General features: G+C 42.8%; 1 protein-coding gene across 2 annotated transcripts in view; it reads right to left on the reverse strand.

The window, feature by feature from the left end:
- The window catches only part of trmt11 (tRNA methyltransferase 11 homolog), a 137,256-nt gene that overhangs the window by 76,404 nt on the left and 40,022 nt on the right, over positions 1-20,830 (reverse strand). For both annotated transcript variants that reach the window (XM_070885274.1, XM_070885275.1), the window contains exons 8-11: positions 14,603-14,683; positions 12,894-13,058; positions 11,849-11,921; positions 6,357-6,488 (exon numbers count right to left, since the gene is read on the reverse strand). In XM_070885274.1, the coding sequence (XP_070741375.1) occupies positions 6,357-6,488; positions 11,849-11,921; positions 12,894-13,058; positions 14,603-14,683 (451 nt within the window). The remainder of the gene's footprint in view (positions 1-6,356; positions 6,489-11,848; positions 11,922-12,893; positions 13,059-14,602; positions 14,684-20,830) is intronic.

Here is a 20,830-nt window from a genome sequence, read left to right on the forward strand (position 1 = left end):
GCCTGACAAATCTTCACCCACTGACACCCTTGGAAGACAGAGTCGCTGCTTTGATGGGTCCTGCCTGGAGAAAAGCATCCACCACTGCATAAGCTGGGTCCACACTCGAGGGAGAGGGCAAGTCCTGCAAATTCCAGAGTCTGGCTTTACTAAAAGTTAAGTACTGCACGGGCTAGCCATGCTTCGGTTCCTGGGGATGTCTCCATCAGCTACGCTTCGGTTGATTCAATGTTCATCCTGTTCCTGCAAATGAGCCTGCTGCCTGCGCTATGTGAGCTTACTCATGCCACCCTGCCTCCTCCTCTTCTGCTAACCATTTGTCTGTTCTGTTATATTTTACAGAACTGGGGCCAACCCTGACGAGGCTGAAGCCAATGCAGATGATGATTCAGACAAGCCTAAAGAGAACATCTTCCAATCCCACCTTCCAGAGCAAGAGCATGGGGATGAGGGGGAGCTGCTGGATGAAGCCCCCACTGCTGTACTCACTCTGGAGGAGGTGCAGGTGCCACCCATTGAGGTGCCAGGCCCTTTCCTGAGTGGTATGAGTGTTGGGACATTCCATGGTTTCTCACAATCCGAGGCTGGGGATTTTCAGTGGGATGCAGCGAGCTACACCCAGGGCGAGGAGGGGAAGGAGAGCTCGAGAGCGCTCTCCTGAGGTGCAGGATCTAACAGATGTGGTTCAGATGATGGCAATGCGTGCGGAGAGAAATGACCTTACACGATCACTCCTGGACACCATCAGTGGGGTGGGTGATGACGTATCGGGACTGTCGGGAGAAGTAACAACACTCATGAAAAATGGGAACGCTGTCCGGGCACATGAGGGAGGGAATGTCGCAGGCAGCTGATACACTGTCAGGGCACGTGAGGGAGGAAACATCGGAGTTAGCTGCTGCAATAAGGAAACACGCTCAGACTCCGCACCCATTAACAGAATCAACTGCCACTCCCACTCCAAGCCAAAGACCAGGCCCAAGCCAGGCCTTCCACATTACCGCCTGCCGCCACCGTACCCCCCTACCCCCGCATCAAGAAGTGCACATTACCAGAGATGTTTGAAAGAATAAACTTGGTATCAACCCAAGAATTGCTGTGCCACCGCCTTCGGGCAGAGATGGAGTCAACAAGACCAAGTGCAGCGGGCGGTCTTAGAACAAGGTGGAGGAGAGATGGGTGCAACCTTTCTTTGCTGCTGCTATTGTTGTTATTGTTATTGTTGTAACTGTTCTCAAATTAAACGTTTTCTGTAAGTTATGTAAATTTACAAGTTATAAAGTCAATAAGTGATCTTTTTGCAAGTGATCTTAGAGTTTGCAAGTGTCTTAACTGAAAACTTTAAAGTTTGATACAAGAATATTTTTATTAAAGTTAAGTACAAACAAGTGTTAAACTTTTGAATAAAATATATTTTAAATTATAACTGAATCATTTCCATTATTTATTTCATTAACACAACAGAACATTATGGAAGAGGTCCAAACAGTAAACATGATCCATTTGGAATAGTTGCCGCTGAGCCTTCAGGCAGCAAAGCGTTCACGGATGAGCTGCTGCTACAAGGCTCGAGCAATCGTTAAAGGGGCACAACGGCCCGCCCTCCTCCACCGTCATGCTCTGGGTTCAGGTAGTTGCATGGCTTCCTCATCCTCCTAATCATCTGCATCTGCATCTTCCTCCTCATTATCAGCCACTCTCATCTCAGGTGGGCCTTCTACTACCAGCTGCTGCTGCTTCATGATGGCTAAGTTATGCAGCATGCAGCACACAACAGCGAACTGACCGACAATCTCAGGGGAGTATTGCAAGTAGCCTCTGGAATAGTCCAGGCATTGGAAATGGTATTTCAGGAGGTCAATGGTCCTCTCTATTGTGCTGCACATCGCAATGCGTGACATGTTGTATTCCCGGTCAGCTTCCATCCAGATTACGCATAAGGGCATCATGAGCCAGGTGGCGAGGCATTACCCTTTGTCTACCAGCAGCCAGCTATGGCCTTCTGGCTGTTGGTGAAACATAGCATTCTCATGTAGGATGAACGCATCATGGGTGCTCCCAGGGTATCTTGCATCAACTGACATGATACGATGCATGTCATCACACACGAGCTGCACATTCACGGAGTGGAAGCCTTTTCTGTTCCTGTACATCTTGGAATCCTCCAAAAGGTGCTCACAAGGCAATGTGGGTATAATCAATGCAGCCCTGTACCTTGGGGAAGCCAGCAATCTGGAGAAGCCCACAGCCCTTTCACGCATTGTATGGGCGGTCATGGGGAACTTTATGTAGTCATTCCTCCGGGCATATAGTGCAGCAGTCACCTGCCGAATGCAGTTATGTGCTGCATGTTGAGAAATGGCGCACACATCCCCAGTTGTGGCCTGGAATGATCCTGATGCATAGAATGAAAGTGCAGCTGTAACCTTCACTTCAACTGACAGTCCTCCTGATGCTTATAGGTTGCAGGTCTGCTTTTACTAACTCACAGATCTCGGGTTACAACTTCTTTGCGGAAACGCAGCCTTCGCGCACAGTCTGCGTCACTCAGGTGCAGGTATGAACGCCTGTCTCGATATACGCGACGTGGGTAAGGCCTCCTGCCCATCATCCTACATGCTCTGAGGTTCCTCATACGACGACGTCGAATCAATCATTTCCTCCGCAGCACCATCATGCAGAAGGCTTGCACGAGGTATGGCATTGTCAATATTGCCCCCATAATTAAATTGAACCTTTGCAAGAAGCTCCGAACAGCAGGAAAAGGAGTTAAAGCTTCTTTGTTCTCCCTCTCCCAAAGGTCAACGCCCTAGTATGGACCACACCCTGGTCTGCGCATGCGCAATAGGCTTGCTTAGAACGGGAAGCTAGGCATTCAAATGAGGACACTTGGGGCAACGAAGTCTAATGCAATTCTTTAATTTTAGATGTTTATCAAAGTATCACACCACCACCGAACGAACGTCTCCTCACCAGGCTCGAGGGTTGGCCGGCAGAATCGCTCTCTTGCCCGGACACAGGGGCTCGGCAAACATCACCCCCCCCCTCCCACCGGGTTTCTTTTGATGCTGGTGCATAGTGTAAGGGTTCTCATGCCTTAAGTTCGGCTTCCACCACCCCACCTCCCTCAGGTTTCTTTTGAAGCCGAGCCAGTGTCCGGGCGAGGGACCGATTCTGCCGGCCAACGTTCTGATCCTCGAGCCAGGTGAGGAGACGTTCGGTGGTGGCGTGGCACTTTGAAAAAAATCAAAATGAAAGAATTCCATTAGACTTCCATTTTCTCCATTTTAAGTTTGAAAAAATTAAGCTTCATGATGCATATTTAATGTGTTCTTGACTCTCTCTAAAACGTCACATAAAAACAATGGTGTCCGAGGAGAAATGCAAGTTGGCCAAACTTGCACAATTGTGAAAAACTGGTGCAAACATCAGGTTACGCCCCACGACGCAAAAAAAAACTAACCTGAAAAAAATCGTAACTAACAGAGTTACGCTGGCGCACAAACTTTGAGGAAACTTGGATATTTTAATTTAGGCCCCAAAAAACGGCGCAGATAACTGGGGAAAATTGAGCCCAATTTAGGGATTTCAGTTGCACAACTCAATCTCTGATTTGGCTGAATTCTTGGTTTGCAGCAACCCCTGCTGGAACTATTTAACAAGTACACATGTTTTCAGAAAGATGAACTGAAAAGTTCAACACAATTATCGTCATGGAAGCCTCAATCAGCACAGATAAAGGCAAATCTGGAAAACAATACACCTGGCCCAAGTACATAATTCTAACATACTATTCCCATTATGTAACATTTTTTAAAAATGGAAATAAACCCTAAATGGGATTCACCTTCAATGGAGTGGAGACCTAGAGAAACCTAGGGTGCAAATACACAAATTGCTACAAACAGGATTACCAGTCAAAAAAGCCATAGAAAGGGTAAGTGAGATCCTGACGTTAAAACATAGGAACACCGAATCCAAAAACAAGGAGGGGACAGTGAAGGGCTACATAACTTTATTCAGGACACAGTCAGTGTTGTGTGCCGTTTTGGGCACCCCATTACAAAAGAATATTAGAGCCCTGGAAAAAGTGTAACGTTGATTTGCTCGTTCATACCTAGGATGAGAAGATATATTTATGATGAAAAATCCATAAAATACTAGAGTTTAATTCACAGGAACAGAGAAGGTTAACAGAGAAGGGGAGACTAACAGAAGTAAAAAAAGGGTCTGTGAGGATAAATAGTAAAGGATTATTTCTGCTAGTCAATGAATCAGTAACAAGGGGACACAAAGGATTAGTAGTTTCAGAGCTAGGATTGTTCAGCCTTTCACTAGTACTGCCAGAAACAAGCTCTGCAAAAGCAGCAGCACTATGAATGTACATCAGGCAACCATTTGGCAGCTGAGGTAGAATAAAAGAAACAGAATTCAGTGGGGATATATGACTCAATGGGGTCTATTTTGACTTTTGGACAACGAATCGGGCCGGGATGGCCAGCAGCAGGCAAGTTGCAATGGGGGGAGCTGGGGGTGGGCCTCTTCAGTTCCCATCAGTTGTGAAGCACTGCAAAGGCTTCAAGCAGTTCAGACCTTAAATGGTAATCTGGGTCCTACTTACGTCAGAGGACCATGATCTCCATATATATATATATATTATATATATTTAAAAAAAAGAGGCCAGTCCCTAAAACAGGTGGCTGCTTTGGACACCTGGCGCTAAGCCCCTTTCAAAATAAGAATAGACCGCATAGCTGTTGTTAACGGGGCAATAAGGCTACCAGTGCCATTTTGAGTCCCTTACCATTAACACCAATTGAAGGCAGTCTAAATCAGCCCCAATTTATTTTGGATCGATTCATGTGTGCACTCAAACACTGCCTCCTAGTGCTACAAACATCATAGTTTCAAATGGCCCTACAGCAGGAGAATTCCATTGAAAAAAATTTAAAAAGACAATGTTGACCATTCATTATTAATTTTTTCAGGTACTGCAAACATGCGATGAAAAAAGCTAATGTTAAGCTGCAAATTATACTTAAATCTTGATCCAAACACACAACTTCATTTTTAACATGTGGCTAAAGAGAGAAGCTGTGAAAAATGCTCAAATCACACAAGATCTTATTTATATGGTGCTTTAAAAAAAAATCTGTAAAATTGTCAGGTAGATTATTGTCATTTCTGTGAACACAAACTACTGTTAGAATCTTTTTGCATTTGTGGACTACAAAATTTTAAAATGCTGTGTGGTGCTTTGGTCGCATTACTTCAGCCAGATAGTTTTGTCATTGCATGCTGTAGCCCTGTGTCACACCACTCTCAGGTACACCATGACCTGAAGTTTATTATTTACAGCTTCCCTGCAAACAAATATTCCCGAAATAGATGAACAACAATCATTTTTATGCAATATTTCGAACTTGATAATCAGCAACATCTCAATTAATACTGTGGGATTTAAGACTGATGGAAGTTATACTCCAATTTCAACATGTATATACATCAGAAAGTAATCTCAAACGATCTTGACACAAAAAAAACATAAAATTTTTTTTGAAAGCCAACAAAAGAATGTAATAAAAGAGGATATATCTGGGGACCATCGCACGATATGATAAATATCACCACTCGGCTGTTATCCAGTCAGCTGCACTGCAGGAGATATTTATCGTGTCACATGGGTGGCTCTGAAGGATCCTCCATTTATAACATTTGATCTAATGAAACATACTGCCTTTAAGTAGTAATTATCTGAAAGCTTGATTTTATGTTAAGTTTCAATCTATGACAAAGCATATCTTCTCTTTAGTACACTTGATGCATGCTCATTTCCAAAAGAAAAATCTATTTTAATTTGTTTTTTTGTAATGCAAAAAATGAAGGTGCTTTGCACATTGCACTATGTGGAACAGAAACACAAGAACCTGATAAGTTCGAGAAGGTATGAGTAATGGTCTAAAATTACAGTAATATTTGACTGTTAATCTTACTTGTGAAAGCTTCCTGTTAATATGTTTCTTGTTGGGGTATTATGATCAGAAGCAGGTGGGAGACCACTGCTGTGAACAGTTTCACATGAAAACCCCAACTGAACATTGAATAGCATCCAATTAGTCTGAAACATGAACAACACACTGACAGTAATCATGAGAAAATTATAAAGTGCTCCAAAACCATGTAAAATTATATCTAATGGGGCCATTCAAACTTTAAAAAAGGAAGTGTCCTCTATACTTCATAACAAACTTTGCTTCATGAAGGTAGAATAGTAGTTTTATATTTACAGGTTATTGGAAAGTTCAGAAGTAAAGGAATATATTTTTCAAAAGGTGCAAAAAGAAATCGCTATTTACTCAAGTTTATATACAGGTAGCCAGTAAACCAGACGACCGTTCATGACCAGGTTCTCTGCAGCAAAGTTGAGCAGGTCGATGAAAATGTCACTCAGGTGATAACTCATGGAGACTGGGACATGACTTTCAATGCTGAAAGACAACAAAAACAAATTCAATCATTCTTCAAATGTCAGATAAGCTTTCTTTTCTACGATGAATATATATCCTAATTTGATTCTTTTGTTATTTACTTCTTGAATACCTCAATTTTTCCCAGCTTTTAAGAAAGACACATGGAGCCAGATTTATCTCTTCGAATGTAAAATAGGAGAAATGCAAACTGTTCATCATAACAACCGATTAACAAAATTGACAGAATGCACAGCTTCGAAGTATGCAATTCCTAAAAATATGATTTTGGTTCTTGTAAAAAAAAATAGAAGCCAATCATGATGTAACTACGAAAATTATCCTTTAACGCTTCACAAGCATCTAATGAGCCACTTAACCAGTGCAAATGTCAACAGTGAAAGAAAGCAGTCTTAATGAAGAGGCAGGGGAGGAAGCAAAGCCCAGGGTCAAGCTTGACACCAAGGTTCCATACATCCGAGGTTAACTTGAGGTGATGCCTGGGAGGTCAACAGAGTCGTAGCTGGATGCATGTAGGCGTTTGTGGGAGTCAGAGTGGGTGGTTTCAGTTTTACTGACATTTAGCTGGAGGAGATTTGGACAACAATGCTGTACACCCACTGCTTGATGTGATTCATGCCTCCCTGAAACCCTCTGCACATTTGGGGCATCCTCTTCTCTTCCTGTTCCATTACAATGTACCTGCTAATGGCCATTTCACTCATGCTTGCTGATAGAAAGCTCCTCTCTACGGTTCACGTTTTTTTTAAATTATTGTGGCGATTTCAAAATGATTCCCCTTCATTATACTCACATCAGGTCTAACCTGTAGTAAAATACTCACTTTTGAATTTAACTGTACAGATGCAGAATGCTGCCCAGGTTCATCTTTAGGTGACCTTAACAACCAAAAAAAAGACTCTTCTCACTTTTCCATAGTTTGTGTAGCATCCACTTCCAAAGGGGTTAGAATCTTTAAATCAGTGCTAAATAGAGGCCAGTAGTAAGTGAGCAGTTCTACCAACATTCAACCACATCTATTTTTCTCCTAAATGTAGTGAAGACATGAATATTGGCCCGTTTTGGTCTACAAAATTAATGCTTAGCCCACTAAATAAACAACTATTCATTTAATAAGCACAGTTAGCACAATAATATTACAGCTGCAATGTCCCAAATCCAGAACTCCAAAAACCGGAATTGTCCAATAACTGGACATTTTTTGCAAAGCTAATTAATTCCAGATTCCGGACGACTCATTGTCCAAAAACCGGACATTTTTTAGGCAAAACCCGAAATCCGGCATGGATTCGGTTGAGGATTCCGGATTTCATACAAGAAAATCAAGTCCGAGGTCCGGAATCCTTGCCCGAATCTGTGCCGGATTTCGGACTTCACTGCTCAAAACCCGGCACAGATTCGGCTAAGGATTCAGGATTTCAGACCATTGATTTTCTTGTCTGAAATCCAGAAGAACCCAAAAACCGGAACGGACTCGGTCCTGAGGATTTCGGACATTGTACCTGTATTACTAATATTTAACAGGCTAACATTGTAATTCATTTTTGAAGTTTCATGGACAAAGAGCGAATGACTAGAAGAGTGCTGTAGAGTCTGGATGATATCAAGTTATAAACTTTAGTAATTTAAAAATCAGAATTTTTTTTTTATTATAGACACATTTTGCTTATTTGTAAAGATTCTGGCGTTTTACCCATTAGAGTTTTAACAGAATTCACATCTTCTGTTACTGCCACCAATGTGGCCTCTGAATTTAACCATGTGCCTCTCCACTGTACAATATGAAGAATGAATATTTTGTAACATTATTCTAGAGAGATAAAATACCCGTGTACATGTTAAAAGTATTTGTGGAATGCAAAACGGCATAGAATAGTGGCCCTGAAATTCCGGTCGGAGGCTCCTTTCGAATGAACGCCTCCGACTGGAGAATTTTAACGAAATTACCTGGTGGTCCCGGAGGCGCCTGGGATTCCGTTGGGAAGGCCTTCTCTTCCTGCGCTGCGAAGCGCACTCCCGTCCTCCAGGTTCCCACGCAACCAATCAGGTAAAGTATTCCACGGCTTTCTCATTAATAGCAATGAGAACTCCATATCTACGAGTTCTCACTGCTATTAATGAGAAAAAACAAACACACTAAACACAATAAAAAATAAAAAACACACCTCACATAATTAAAATTAATTGAAATTAAAGTTAATACATGTCTTAGAAAAAAATATATTTTTCCGATTTTTAAAAAAGTTTTGTAATTAGGGTTGAAAATAAACTTATCTTAATGGGCAGGGTTTTTAACATTAAAATGTGTTTTTTAAATTTTATTTTTACATGTTTTTGTATGTTTTAAAACTCTTACACTGGTAAAAGCAGGCACATAGCAGGCATGAGTTTTCAGGACATTTGCTGGGCAAGAGATGGATGAATACCGCAATCTTGCCCATGCGAATGTCCTGACTGTGGGGATACGGATGAGAGCTTGACAGATCGGAACAGCCGATTTTCGGCGCATGCGCATCGAAAACCGGCTTTTGCGATGCCTTGCTGGCTCCATACACACTCCGTACGGACCCGAGGAGGTCGGGATTTCTGCCCCAATGACTTGTAGAATAAACTGAAAGAAAATTAGGAATACAAATGAAATAACAGAAACTCAAACAAGATGTTCAAATTAATATCATCTGGCAATCATTTCCACTTTTCTTTTGTGGGGGGGGGGGGGGTTGAATTGATTGATCAAAGTTAGTCCTGAGGAATAGAAAATTAATGGTTTCTATTAGTAAGAGAATTATTCACAAGATAAATACCAATGAGAAAGGCCATTCAGTCCCTCTTAGTCCATTCATTCAGAAAGATCCTACACTCTCCTAATGAGGTATCCATTGTTTCTTAATTAATTCCAGAGTTCTCACCTCCACTACTCTACTCAGAAATCTGTATCGGTCACTCTTTGTGAAGAGACCTTCCTGAAAAGGATTTTCCCTTTTCCTAGTGTTCACTCTTGTAATTTAGTTTGAAATAATTTTCTGGATTTGCTCTATCCATAAACAGTGACAGTTTTACAAACCTCTGTATCTCCTCTCAGCCCCCTCTTTTGAGGCTGAAAAGTCCAAGTTTCTCCAGTCCCCCTCCTTTTTGAGGCTGAAAAATCTAAGTTTCTCCAGTCTTTCTTCATAACCAAGACCCCTGACACTAGGGGTCAGCCTCCTGGCTCTTCTCTGTGCTGCCTCCAGCACCTGAATGTCTCTTGTGTTACAGTGACCAGAATGGGGCACAGTACTCAAGCTGTGGTTTGACTAGTGCACTGTAGAGTTTCTTCTGTTTTGGTTATTTAGTTCAGCATTCAATTTGCTTTGCTGATGGCTGTTCTCCAGTTGTCAGACACATTGATCATCAAGTTCAAGACCCCAGATCACTTTCAATTTCATATTTAGCAATTTTGACACCATTTGTGAGTACATGTATTGCCCATGTCTTCAAAGTGAAAGGAATAATGCAAAAAAAGACTCCATAAAATTACAGATTAGTAACTCACCGTCTTCCTAGACTTACTTTTGTCCACTAGAAAGGATTTGAGACTATTTAGCTCAGAGACTATATTAATGCTGTAGAGATAATTGGTGCCACCTGGTGGTTGAACTCGACATTGAGAAATAAAACTAACTGCAAAGAGGGAATTTTAACTCCTCGCCAGGAAGCAGTAGGCTGCGGCCCAGGAACCACCATTTTCATGTCCAGGCCTCATTTAACAGCCAGCCTGCCAGCTGCTCATCCAAAACGGGCATCCAGAGGCAGCTCGCTGGCTTTTGGCCGATGAGGATCAGGTGGCCCATCAGTCAGGTACGGCCCAAGGGGTGCTCGGGAGGGGAAGCCTGGTGCGGGAGCGGCCCAAACCTCCTTTGTGGTACCTGGAGTAGCACTCCTGCTCCTTCTGGCCCCACAAAGATAAATTTCAAACTTACCTTAGAGGGCCCTCTGCAGCAGAGGCCCTGTTCTGTAGGCAGCTAAATTAGCACCAGGGTCCTATCTATGTATCTGATAGGATTCCCATTTGCATATATTTATGAGGCTCCTGCCCGAATGTGGGACCTGATTAATTTATAATTATAGAGTAGCTGTGGGCTGTGTACGTGCTCACTAACAATGGAAAAGGTTGCAGCGTGGTTGGGGCCAAAGCACAGTCACAGGGTTAAGCGCTGTTCCGACCAGATAACAGGAACATGCTGCGAAACAGTGAACAGCAGGAAGAAGGGGCATGATGTGGTAATCACATCATGACCAAGGTGATTGCTATCTGCAATGGACAGCTGGGTCATAACCAGCGGCCAGTCCGGAGTCGACAAACTGACCCCAGTAAACAGCAGGGGGGGCCAATCAGGGAACAGGAAGACCCCACGTTCACGACTATAACTGAAGCTGTAACACACGGAAGAGTGCGCTTTTTTCTTAGTAACTGCAAGATGTAACTGAATGTAACTGAGCCAATAAAGTTTGCCTGGATACTACCACCGGACTCAAGTCTCATCAACTGCTAAGAATATAAGAGACCGTACACAGAGTCAGAAGGGCACCTCAACCGTCCAAGAAAATGGTATAATAGCCATGGGTCTGGAAACGAGCAGCAAGCGTACAGATAGGATTTTAAATCCCATTCTGTTGGGTTGGGGAAGTTAAAATACCTCCTCGAATGTCTCTTTCACAATTTAGAATGTATTCAAGTTACTGCGTATTTAAATGAAAGACTATCTAAATAAGGGAGAGAGCTTTCTGTTCCAAGTAGTCACCCATCCCGCCCCACCTTTCCCAATCTCTATCTGGAAAGAAAATGACAACATTATATCTATATTTTAAAAAAGAATACCTTTGAAGCCATCTGGGAAGACCCACCATTTTGAACCTCGTTCCCTTTTTAGCTTCTTCAAGCCTTAAGTGACGAGAGGCCGCATCCAATCTGGAGTATTTTCAATCACTGCCCTTTGAACCAACCTAGGAACTTTCCCAGAAACACACACTACTGAGTGCTGCTACATACACTTTCTGGAGCCGATTCACTCAAGACCTGCGCCTAGACCACTCTTAAGCATTCTGCATCCAATAAAGTGAAGGGACTCGTTTAAGGACATACATTACAGAGTAGCTGATGAAGGAATAAAACCGGATTGATATGTCTTCATGAGGCTGCGACAACATTATTTTATGATGAGCACTTTTTCATACAAGGCAGTTATAGCGTTGGAAAATAAATTCAAACTGCAAGTATTTTCAAAACTTTGGTCCTGTAATAGTTGCTTAAAAGTGTTAAGATGTTAGTATTTACTGCATTTAAAGGTGTTTTTAATTGTTCAAATCAAATTAATACTTACTATTCTTCCGTTGGTTTTAAAATTTCTTTCTGTGATCCTGTTTTTCTTGTGGATTCTCTTATACCATATGGAGCTAGAAGAGAAAAACAGTATTCGCCAAGCTGACAAAAAGGATTTTTAAAATTCACACTTTCAACAATTAAGGCAACTAACATTGCTCTAATTTACACTCCATTTTTGCATAATGAAATTTAGCCATGTAGTGGTTTCCGGGCACAAGTGATTATTTTTAAAAGCTCGTCAGCAATATGGAAAATCTTAAACACAACATAAATGTACTTTAAACAGCATATTAGTCAGTATGAGGAGATTTTACAAGCTCACACAGGAGAAAAACATGTCTAAGGAAACAGACTCCAATTTTTCAAAAGATTATATGTAACCCTTATTTTGAGTTTTGTATTTACCCATATATTATAAATCATTCACCAGCTGAGGGGGAGAGCAAGGGGGCTTGCACTCTTTTCAGAGACCAACTGACTTATATGAAGAATTATAGTGGAATGCACTTGTAGTAATCATGTACATTAATTACAACAGTGACTACACTTCAAATGTATTTCATTGGCTGTAAAGCACTTTGGGACATTCTGAGGTGGTGATAAGCGCTTTGCAAATGCAAATCTTTCTTTTAGATATAATGTTCAAATTTTATTTGCTAAAACCCATTTGCACATTTCCCATCGGATGTGCTGATCAATGCAAATCAGTTGTACTGATCTGATGCGTGCTGAGTCCTCATAAAATGTGCTCCATTCATTGTTCTCAATTCAGCCCAAAATCTCTCCCTTTTGCTCTCATGTCAAAACCAGATCAGAAGGTGCGAATCCTACAATGCCTTGCGGGGAAGCTCCAAGCCCAAATCCTACATTGGCTCAAGCGTGGTCTAACGTGCTGGTGAGCAATGTTGTTGAACAGCTGAGCAGTGCTGACCTGCAAATTAAATCGCTGACCAGTAAACAATATCAAATATGCTGCTCGGCCTCTCCTCCCCTCCGGTACACTAGAACTTTGACAATAGGTGCATCCTTCAGTATCAACTTACGATCTGTGACGATTGCATCAAACAACTTTGCTTTCCTCCATATTCTTTTTGATGCATCAGAAACAAGCACATCAATGTAAAATTCTTCCAAGCCATACTGGCGGAGGTTAGCCCGGATGTTCTCATCTGGTCCTCTCCATTTCTGGTTCTTCCTACTGGCCTTACCTGCAGAATTACAAAAGGGCCCGTATTAATCACTCCATAGTAATAAAACTCATCGTTAGTCCAGGCCGCACTAAATCTGCTGTATAACTAACAGATGTGAAATTGCTTTTATCTTATTCTTTTCAGACTCTATTTTCTCAACTTCTTTATTCCATTTTACTCACTTGTCTGTATCTGTGTTTCATTTTTTTATGCTTCTACTTTTATTTTTGTATTTTATGTTCTTTTCATTTGCTTTCTCTCTATATAGTTCCATCACTTGCTTTTCCTCCCTTTATTCTAAAAAGGGCTCCCTCCCCCCTATTCGTCACCTAGAACACCTATTTCCATCTGCATTAAGCCCCAGCCCCACCATATCTATATTTTTGTCATCTCCAGCCTTGCTTATTCCAACATTCTCCTTTCTGGACTCTCATCCTCCATAAACTCCAAATTGTCCAAAACATAGCTGCCTATATCCTGTCTCACCCAAGTCCCACTGACTCTATTACCCCCAAACTCACTGACCTACATTGGCTCCCTATTAAACTTCAGCTCATCTTAATATTCTTAAACAGCACTGCCCCATGCTATCTTTGCAACCTTTACAGAGTTACATTCCTCCGACATCCTCTTTGGTTCTCTGACTATGGCCGTTTGCTTTCAGCTGCCTTGGTCGCATACTCTAGAACTGCCTTCCTAAAACCCCTTCACCTCTCCACTTCACTCTCCTTCCTTTAAAAAGAAAAGAATCTGTATTTATATAGCACCTTTCAAGTCCTCAGGATGTCCCAAAATGCCTTACTGCCAATGAATTACTTGTTAAGTGTAATCATTGTTGTAATGTAGGCAAATTTGCACACAGCAAGATCACAAACAGAAATCAAGCGAATGACCAGTTAATCTGTTTTGGTGGTGGTTGAGGGTTAAATGTCAGACAAGGCGCTAGGAAACCTTCCCTGCTCTTCTGTGAATTGTGCCATGCTGAACATGCAGCTGGAGCCTTAGTTAACGTCTCAACCAAATGACAACACCTCTAACAATGGAGCACTCCCTCAGTATTGCACTGAAGAACACACAATCTAGGCTGAAACAAGTCCTGGAGTGGGATTTGGATCCACAACCTACAAACTCCGAGGCAAGAATGATATCTGTACTACTGAGCCAAGCCTCTCAAAACCTCATCAATCTGGCTTTCAATCACCCACCCTATCTCTCCCTGCATGACTTGGTGCCCTCTGTTCTTCTATCCATTTTCTTTTGTGAACTACCTTGGGACTTTAATTTAAATGTTAAAAGTGCTATATAAATGGAAGTTGTTATTTCCACACCGAGAACATGAATTTCTCAAAAATTAACCCATTCAAGTGAAGTAAAAGGGGAAAAGATTTTATCAGTGATTTTTTTTTAAATGAACATCATTTTCCCAGGTGCAGAAGAGGTAAACCTACTCTTATATCTTTTAACAAAGAAAACAGTTTGCATAGATTATATGCACGAGTACCTTTATTAGCAATGCAAAACTTTACGAAAGGGCTTGGTCCTTGTCACATATGGTTACTTACCACGCCCATGAATAATGTTGTAGTCAATATCTGTCCCACATACATATGCTCCAAAATGGGCACAAGCTACAAGAAGACTACCTAGGGAAAACAAGAAGCGACCGTGTAACATGAGTTGCCATATCAGAATGCTAACTGTCAAATATACAGCATAATATTGAAAGGGAGTTACAGCCCCATAAAATTCCTGGCCCTGAAACTCTGCGGGGGTTCTCCCCATCTCCCACTAGAACTTTAATAGGTGACGTCACAGCCAAGGGGGTAAGTGATTGGCTGGTGATTGGTGAGTAGTTTTTCTTTTTTCTCTTCTCTATCAGTGAGTAAACTTTAGCATTGTTGTTGCCAATTTAAGTGTATCTAAGGATTAAGTCATGGCAGGAGAGCTCGGTCACGTCATATGTTCCTCCTGTACCATGTGGGAACTCAGGGACACTTCCGGTGTCCCTGACGACTACGTGTGCGGGAAGGGTATCCGCCTCCAGCTCCTGACAGACCGCGTTGCGGAATTGGAGCTGAGGGTGGATTCACTCTGGAGCATCCACGATGCTGAGAATGACGTGAGTAGCATGTGTAGCGAGTTGGTCTTACCGCAGGTGAAGGGTCCACAGCCAGCTAGGGAATGGAAGACCAGCAGGAAGAGCAGTGCAAGAAAGGTAGTGCAGGGGTCCCCTGCGGTCATCCCCCTGCAAAACAGATACACCGTTTTGAGTACTGTTGAGGGGGATGACTCATCAGGGGAGGGCAGCAGCAGCCAAGTTCATGGCACCGTGGGTGGCTCTGCTGCACAGGAGGGCAGGAAAAAGAGTGGGAGAGCAATAGTGATAGGGGATTCGATTGTAAGGGGAATAGATAGGCGTTTCTGCGGCCGCAACCGAGACTCCAGGATGGTATGTTGCCTCCCTGGTGCAAGGATCAAGGATGTCTCGGAGCGGGTGCAGGACATTCTGAAAAGGGAGGGTGAACAACCAGTTGTTGTGGTGCACATTGGTACCAACGATATAGGTAAAAAAAGGGATGAGGTCCTATGAGACGAATTTAAGGAGCTAGGAGCTAAATTAAAACGTAGGACCTCAAAAGTAGTAATCTCGGGATTGCTACCAGTGCCACGTGCTAGTCAGAGTAGGAATCGCAGGATAGCTCAGATGAATACGTGGCTTGAGCAGTGGTGCAGCAGGGAGGGATTCAAATTACTGGGGCATTGGAACCGGTTTTGGGGGAGGTGGGACCAGTACAAACCGGACGGTCTGCACCTAGGCAGGACCGGAACCAATGTCCTAGGGGGAGTGTTTGCTAGTGCTGTTGGGGAGGAGTTAAACTAATATGGCAGGGGGATGGGAACCAATGCAGGGAGACAGAGGGAAACAAAAAGGAGACAAAAGCAAAAGACAGAAAGGAGGTGAGTAAAAGTGGAGGGCAGAAAAACCCAAGGCAAAAAACAAAAAGGGCCACTGAATATAAAGGGGCTGCAGGAGGGGTCAAAACTAAAATTCATGGTTTAAAAACTAGAATTAAAACACTCGACCTAAACGCACGCAGCATTCAAAATAAAGTAAATGAGTTGACGGCATAAATCATTACAAATGGGAATGATTTGGTGGCCATTACAGAAACGTGGTTGCAGGGTGGCCAAGACTGGGAATTAAACATACAGGGGTATCTGACAATTCGGAAAGATAGACAAGAAGGGAAAGGAGATGGGGTAGCTCTGTTAATAAAGGATGATATCAGGACAGTTGTGAGAGACGATATTGGCTCTAATGAACTAAATGTTGAATCATTGTGGGTGGAGATTAGAGATAGTAAGGGGAAAAAGTCACTGGTGGGCGTAGTTTATAGGCCCCCAAATAATAACTTCACGGTGGGGCAGGCAATAATCAAGGGAATAATGGAGGCATGTGAAAAAGGAACGGCAGTAATCATGGGGGATTTTAACCTACATATCGATTGGTCAAATCAAATCGCACGGGGTAGCCTGGAGGAGGAATTCATAGAATGCACACGGGATTGTTTCTTAGAACAGTATGTTACAGAACCTACAAGGGAGCAAGCTATCTTAGATCTGGTCCTGTGTAATGAGACAGAATAATAAACGATCTCCCAGTAAAAGATCCTCTCGGAATGAGTGATCACAGTATGGTTGAATTTGTAATAGATTGAGGGTGAAGAAGTATTGTCTCAAACAAGCGTACTATGCCTAAACAAAGGGGACTACAGTGGGATGAGGGCAGAGTTGGCTAAAGTAGACTGGAAACACAGACTAAACGGTGGCACAATTGAGGAACAGTGGAGGACTTTTAAGGAGCTCTTTCATTGCGCTCAACAAAAATATATTCCAGTGAAAAAGAAAGGCGGTAAGAGAAGGGATAACCAGCCGTGGATAACCAAGGAAATAAAGGAGAGTATCAAATTAAAAACCAATGCATATAAGGTGGCCAAGGTTAGTGGGAAAATAGAAGATTGGGAAAATTTTAAATGACAGCAAAGAATGACTAAGAAAGCAATAAAGAAAGGAAAGATAGATTACGAAGGTAAACTTGCACAAAACATAAAAACGGATAGTAAAAGCTTTTACCGATATATAAAACGGAAAAGAGTGACTAAAATAAATGTTGGTCCCTTAGAAGATGAGAAGGGGGATTTAATAATGGGAAATATGGAAATGGCTGAGACCTTAAACAATTATTTTGCTTCGGTCTTCACAGTGGAAGACACAAAAACCATGCCAAAAATTGCTGGTCACAGGAATGTGGGAAAGGAAGACCTTGAGACAATCACTATCACTAGGGGGGTAGTGCTGGACAGGCTAATGGGACTCAAGGTGGACAAGTCCCCTGGTCCTGATGAAATGCATCCCAGGGTATTAAAAGAGATGGCGGAAGTTATAGCAGATGCATTCGTTATAACCTACCAAAATTCTCTGGACTCTGGGGAGGTACCAGCAGGTTGGAAAGCAGCTAATGTAACACCCCTGTTTAAAAAAGGGGGCAGACAAAAGGCAGGTAACTATAGGCCAGTTAGTTTAATATCTGTAGTGGGGAAAATGCTTGAAACTATCATTAAGGAAGAAATAGCGGGACATCTCGATAGGAATAGTGCAATGAAGCAGACGCAGCATGGATTCATGAAGGGGAAATCATGGTTAACTAATTTACTGGAATTCTTTGAACATATAACGGGCATGATGGATAGAGGTGTACCGATGGATGTCGTGTATTTAGATTTCCAAAAGACATTCGATAAGGTGCCACACAAAAGGTTACTGCAGAAGATAAAGGTACGTGGAGTCAGAGGAAATGTATTAGCATGGATAGAGAATTGGCTGGCTAACAGAAAGCAGAGAGTGGGATAAATGGGTTCTTTTCGGGTTGGAAATCGGTGGTTAGTGGTGTGCCACAGGGATCGGTGCTGGGATCACAACTGTTTACAATATACATAGATGACCTGGAAGAGGGGACAGAGTGTAGTGTAATAAAATTTGCAGATGACACAAAGATTAGCGGGAAAGCGGGTTGTGTAGAGGACACAGAGAGGCTGCAAAGAGATTTAGATAGGTTAAGCGAATGGGCTAAGGTTTGGCAGATGGAATACAATGTCGGAAAGTGTGAGGTCATCCACCTTGGAGAAAAAAAACAGTAAAAGGGAATATTATTTGATTGGGGAGAAATTACAACATGCTGCGGTGCAGAGGGACCTGGGGGTCCTTGTGCATGAATCCCAAAAAGTTAGTTTGCAGGTGCAGCAGGTAATCAGGAAGGCGAATGGAATGGTGGCCTTCATTGCGAGAGAGATAGAAACATAGAAACATAGAAAATAGGTGCAGGAGTAGGCCATTCGGCCCTTCTAGCCTGCACCGCCATTCAATGAGTTCATGGCTGAACATGCAACTTCAGTACCCCATTCCTGCTTTCTCACCATACCCCTTGATCCCCCTAGTAGTAAGGACTTCATCTAACTCCTTTTTGAATATATTTAGTGAATTAGCCTCAACAACTTTCTGGGGTAGAGAATTCCACAGGTTCACCACTCGCTGGGTGAAGAAATTCCTCCTCATCTCGGTCCTAAATGGCTTCCCCCTTATCCTTAGACTGTGTCCCCTGGTTCTGGACTTCCCCAACATTGGGAACATTCTTCCTGCATTTAACCTGTCTAACCCCGTCAGAATTTTAAACGTTTCTATGAGGTCCCCTCTCATTCTTCTGAACTCCAGTGAATACAAGCCCAGTTGATCCAGTCTTTCTTGATAGGTCAGTCCCGCCATCCCGGGAATCAGTCTGGTGAACCTTCGCTGCACTCCCTCAATAGCAAGAATGTCCTTCCTCATGTTAGGAGACCAAAACTGTACACAATACTCCAGGTGTGGCCTCACCAAGGCCCTGTACAATTGTAGCAACACCTCCCTGCTCCTGTACTCAAATCCCCTCACTATGAAGGCCAACATGCCATTTGCTTTCTTAACCGCCTGCTGTACCTGCATGCCAACCTTCAATGACTGATGTACCATGACACCCAGGTCTCTTTGCACCTCCCCTTTTCCTAATCTGTCACCATTCAGATAATAGTCTGTCTCTCTGTTTTTACCACCAAAGTGGATAACCTCACATTTATCCACATTATACTTCATGTGCCATGCATTTGCCCACTCACCTAACCTATCCAAGTCGCTCTGCAGCCTCATAGCATCCTCCTCGTAGCTCACACTGCCACCCAACTTAGTGTCATCCGCAAATTAGGAGATACTACATTTAATCCCCTCGTCTAAATCATTAATGTACAGTGTAAACAGCTGGGGCCCCAGCACAGAACCTTGCGGTACCCCACTAGTCACTGCCTGCCATTTTGAAAAGTCTCCATTTACTCCAACTCTTTGCTTCCTGTCTGACAACCAGTTCTCAATCCATGTCAGCACACTACCCCCAATCCCATGTGCTTTAACTTTGCACATTAATCTCTTGTGTGGGACCTTGTCGAAAGCCTTCTGAAAGTCCAAATATACCACATCAACTGGTTCTCCCTTGTCCACTCTACTGGAAACATCCTCAAAAAATTCTACAAGATTTGTCAAGCATGATTTCCCTTTCACAAATCCATGCTGACTTGGACCGATCATATTACCTCTTTCCAAATGCACTGCTATGACATCCTTAATAATTGATTCCATCATTTTACCCACTACCGATGTCAGGCTGACCGGTCTATAATTCCCTGTTTTCTCTCTCCCTCCTTTTTTAAAAAGTGGGGTTACATTGGCTACCCTCCACTCCATAGGAACTGATCCAGAGTCAATGGAATGTTGGAAAATGACTGTCAATGCATCCACTATTTCCAAGGCCACCTCATTAAGTACTCTGGGATGCAGTCCATCAGGCCCTGGGGATTTATCGGCCTTCAATCCCATCAATTTCCCCAACACAATTTCCCGACTAATAAGGATTTCCCTCAGTTCCTCCTCCTTACTAGACCCTCCGACCCCTTTTATATCCGGAAGGTTGTTTGTGTCCTCCTCAGTGAATACCGAACCAAAGTACTTGTTCAATTGGTCCGCCATTTCTTTGTTCCCCGTTATGACTTTCCCTGATTCTGACTGCAGGGGACCTACGTTTGTCTTTACTAACCTTTTTCTCTTTACATATCTATCGAAACTTTTGCAATCTGTCTTAATGTTCCCTGCAAGCTTCTTCTCGTACTCCATTTTCCCTGCCCTAATCAAACCCTTTGTCCTCCTCTGCTGAGTTCTAAATTTCTCCCAGTCCCCGGGTTCGCTGCTATTTCTGGCCAATTTGTATGCCACTTCCTTGGCTTTAATGCTATCCCTGATTTCCCTTGATAGCCACGGTTGAGCCACCTTCCCTTTTTTATTTTTACGCCAGACAGGAATGTACAATTGTTGTAGTTCATCCATGCGGTCTCTAAATGTCTGCCATTGCCCATCCACAGTCAACCCCTTCAGTATCATTCGCCAATCTATGGAGTACAAAAGCAGGGAGGTCCTTCTGCAACTGTATAGAGTATTGGTGAGGCCGCACCTCGAGTACTGCGTGCAGTTTTGGTCATCTTACTTAAGGAAGGATATACTAGCTTTGGAGGGGGTACAGAGACTATTCACTAGGCTGATTCCAAAGATGAGGGGGTTACCTTATGGTGATAGATTGAGTAGACTGGGTCTTTACTCGTTGGAGCTCAGAAGGATGAGGGGTGATCTTATAGAAACATTTAAAATAATGAAAGGGA

Source organism: Pristiophorus japonicus, chromosome 7 (assembly GCF_044704955.1).
Source record: "Pristiophorus japonicus isolate sPriJap1 chromosome 7, sPriJap1.hap1, whole genome shotgun sequence".
Classification (NCBI taxonomy): Eukaryota; Metazoa; Chordata; class Chondrichthyes; family Pristiophoridae; genus Pristiophorus; species Pristiophorus japonicus.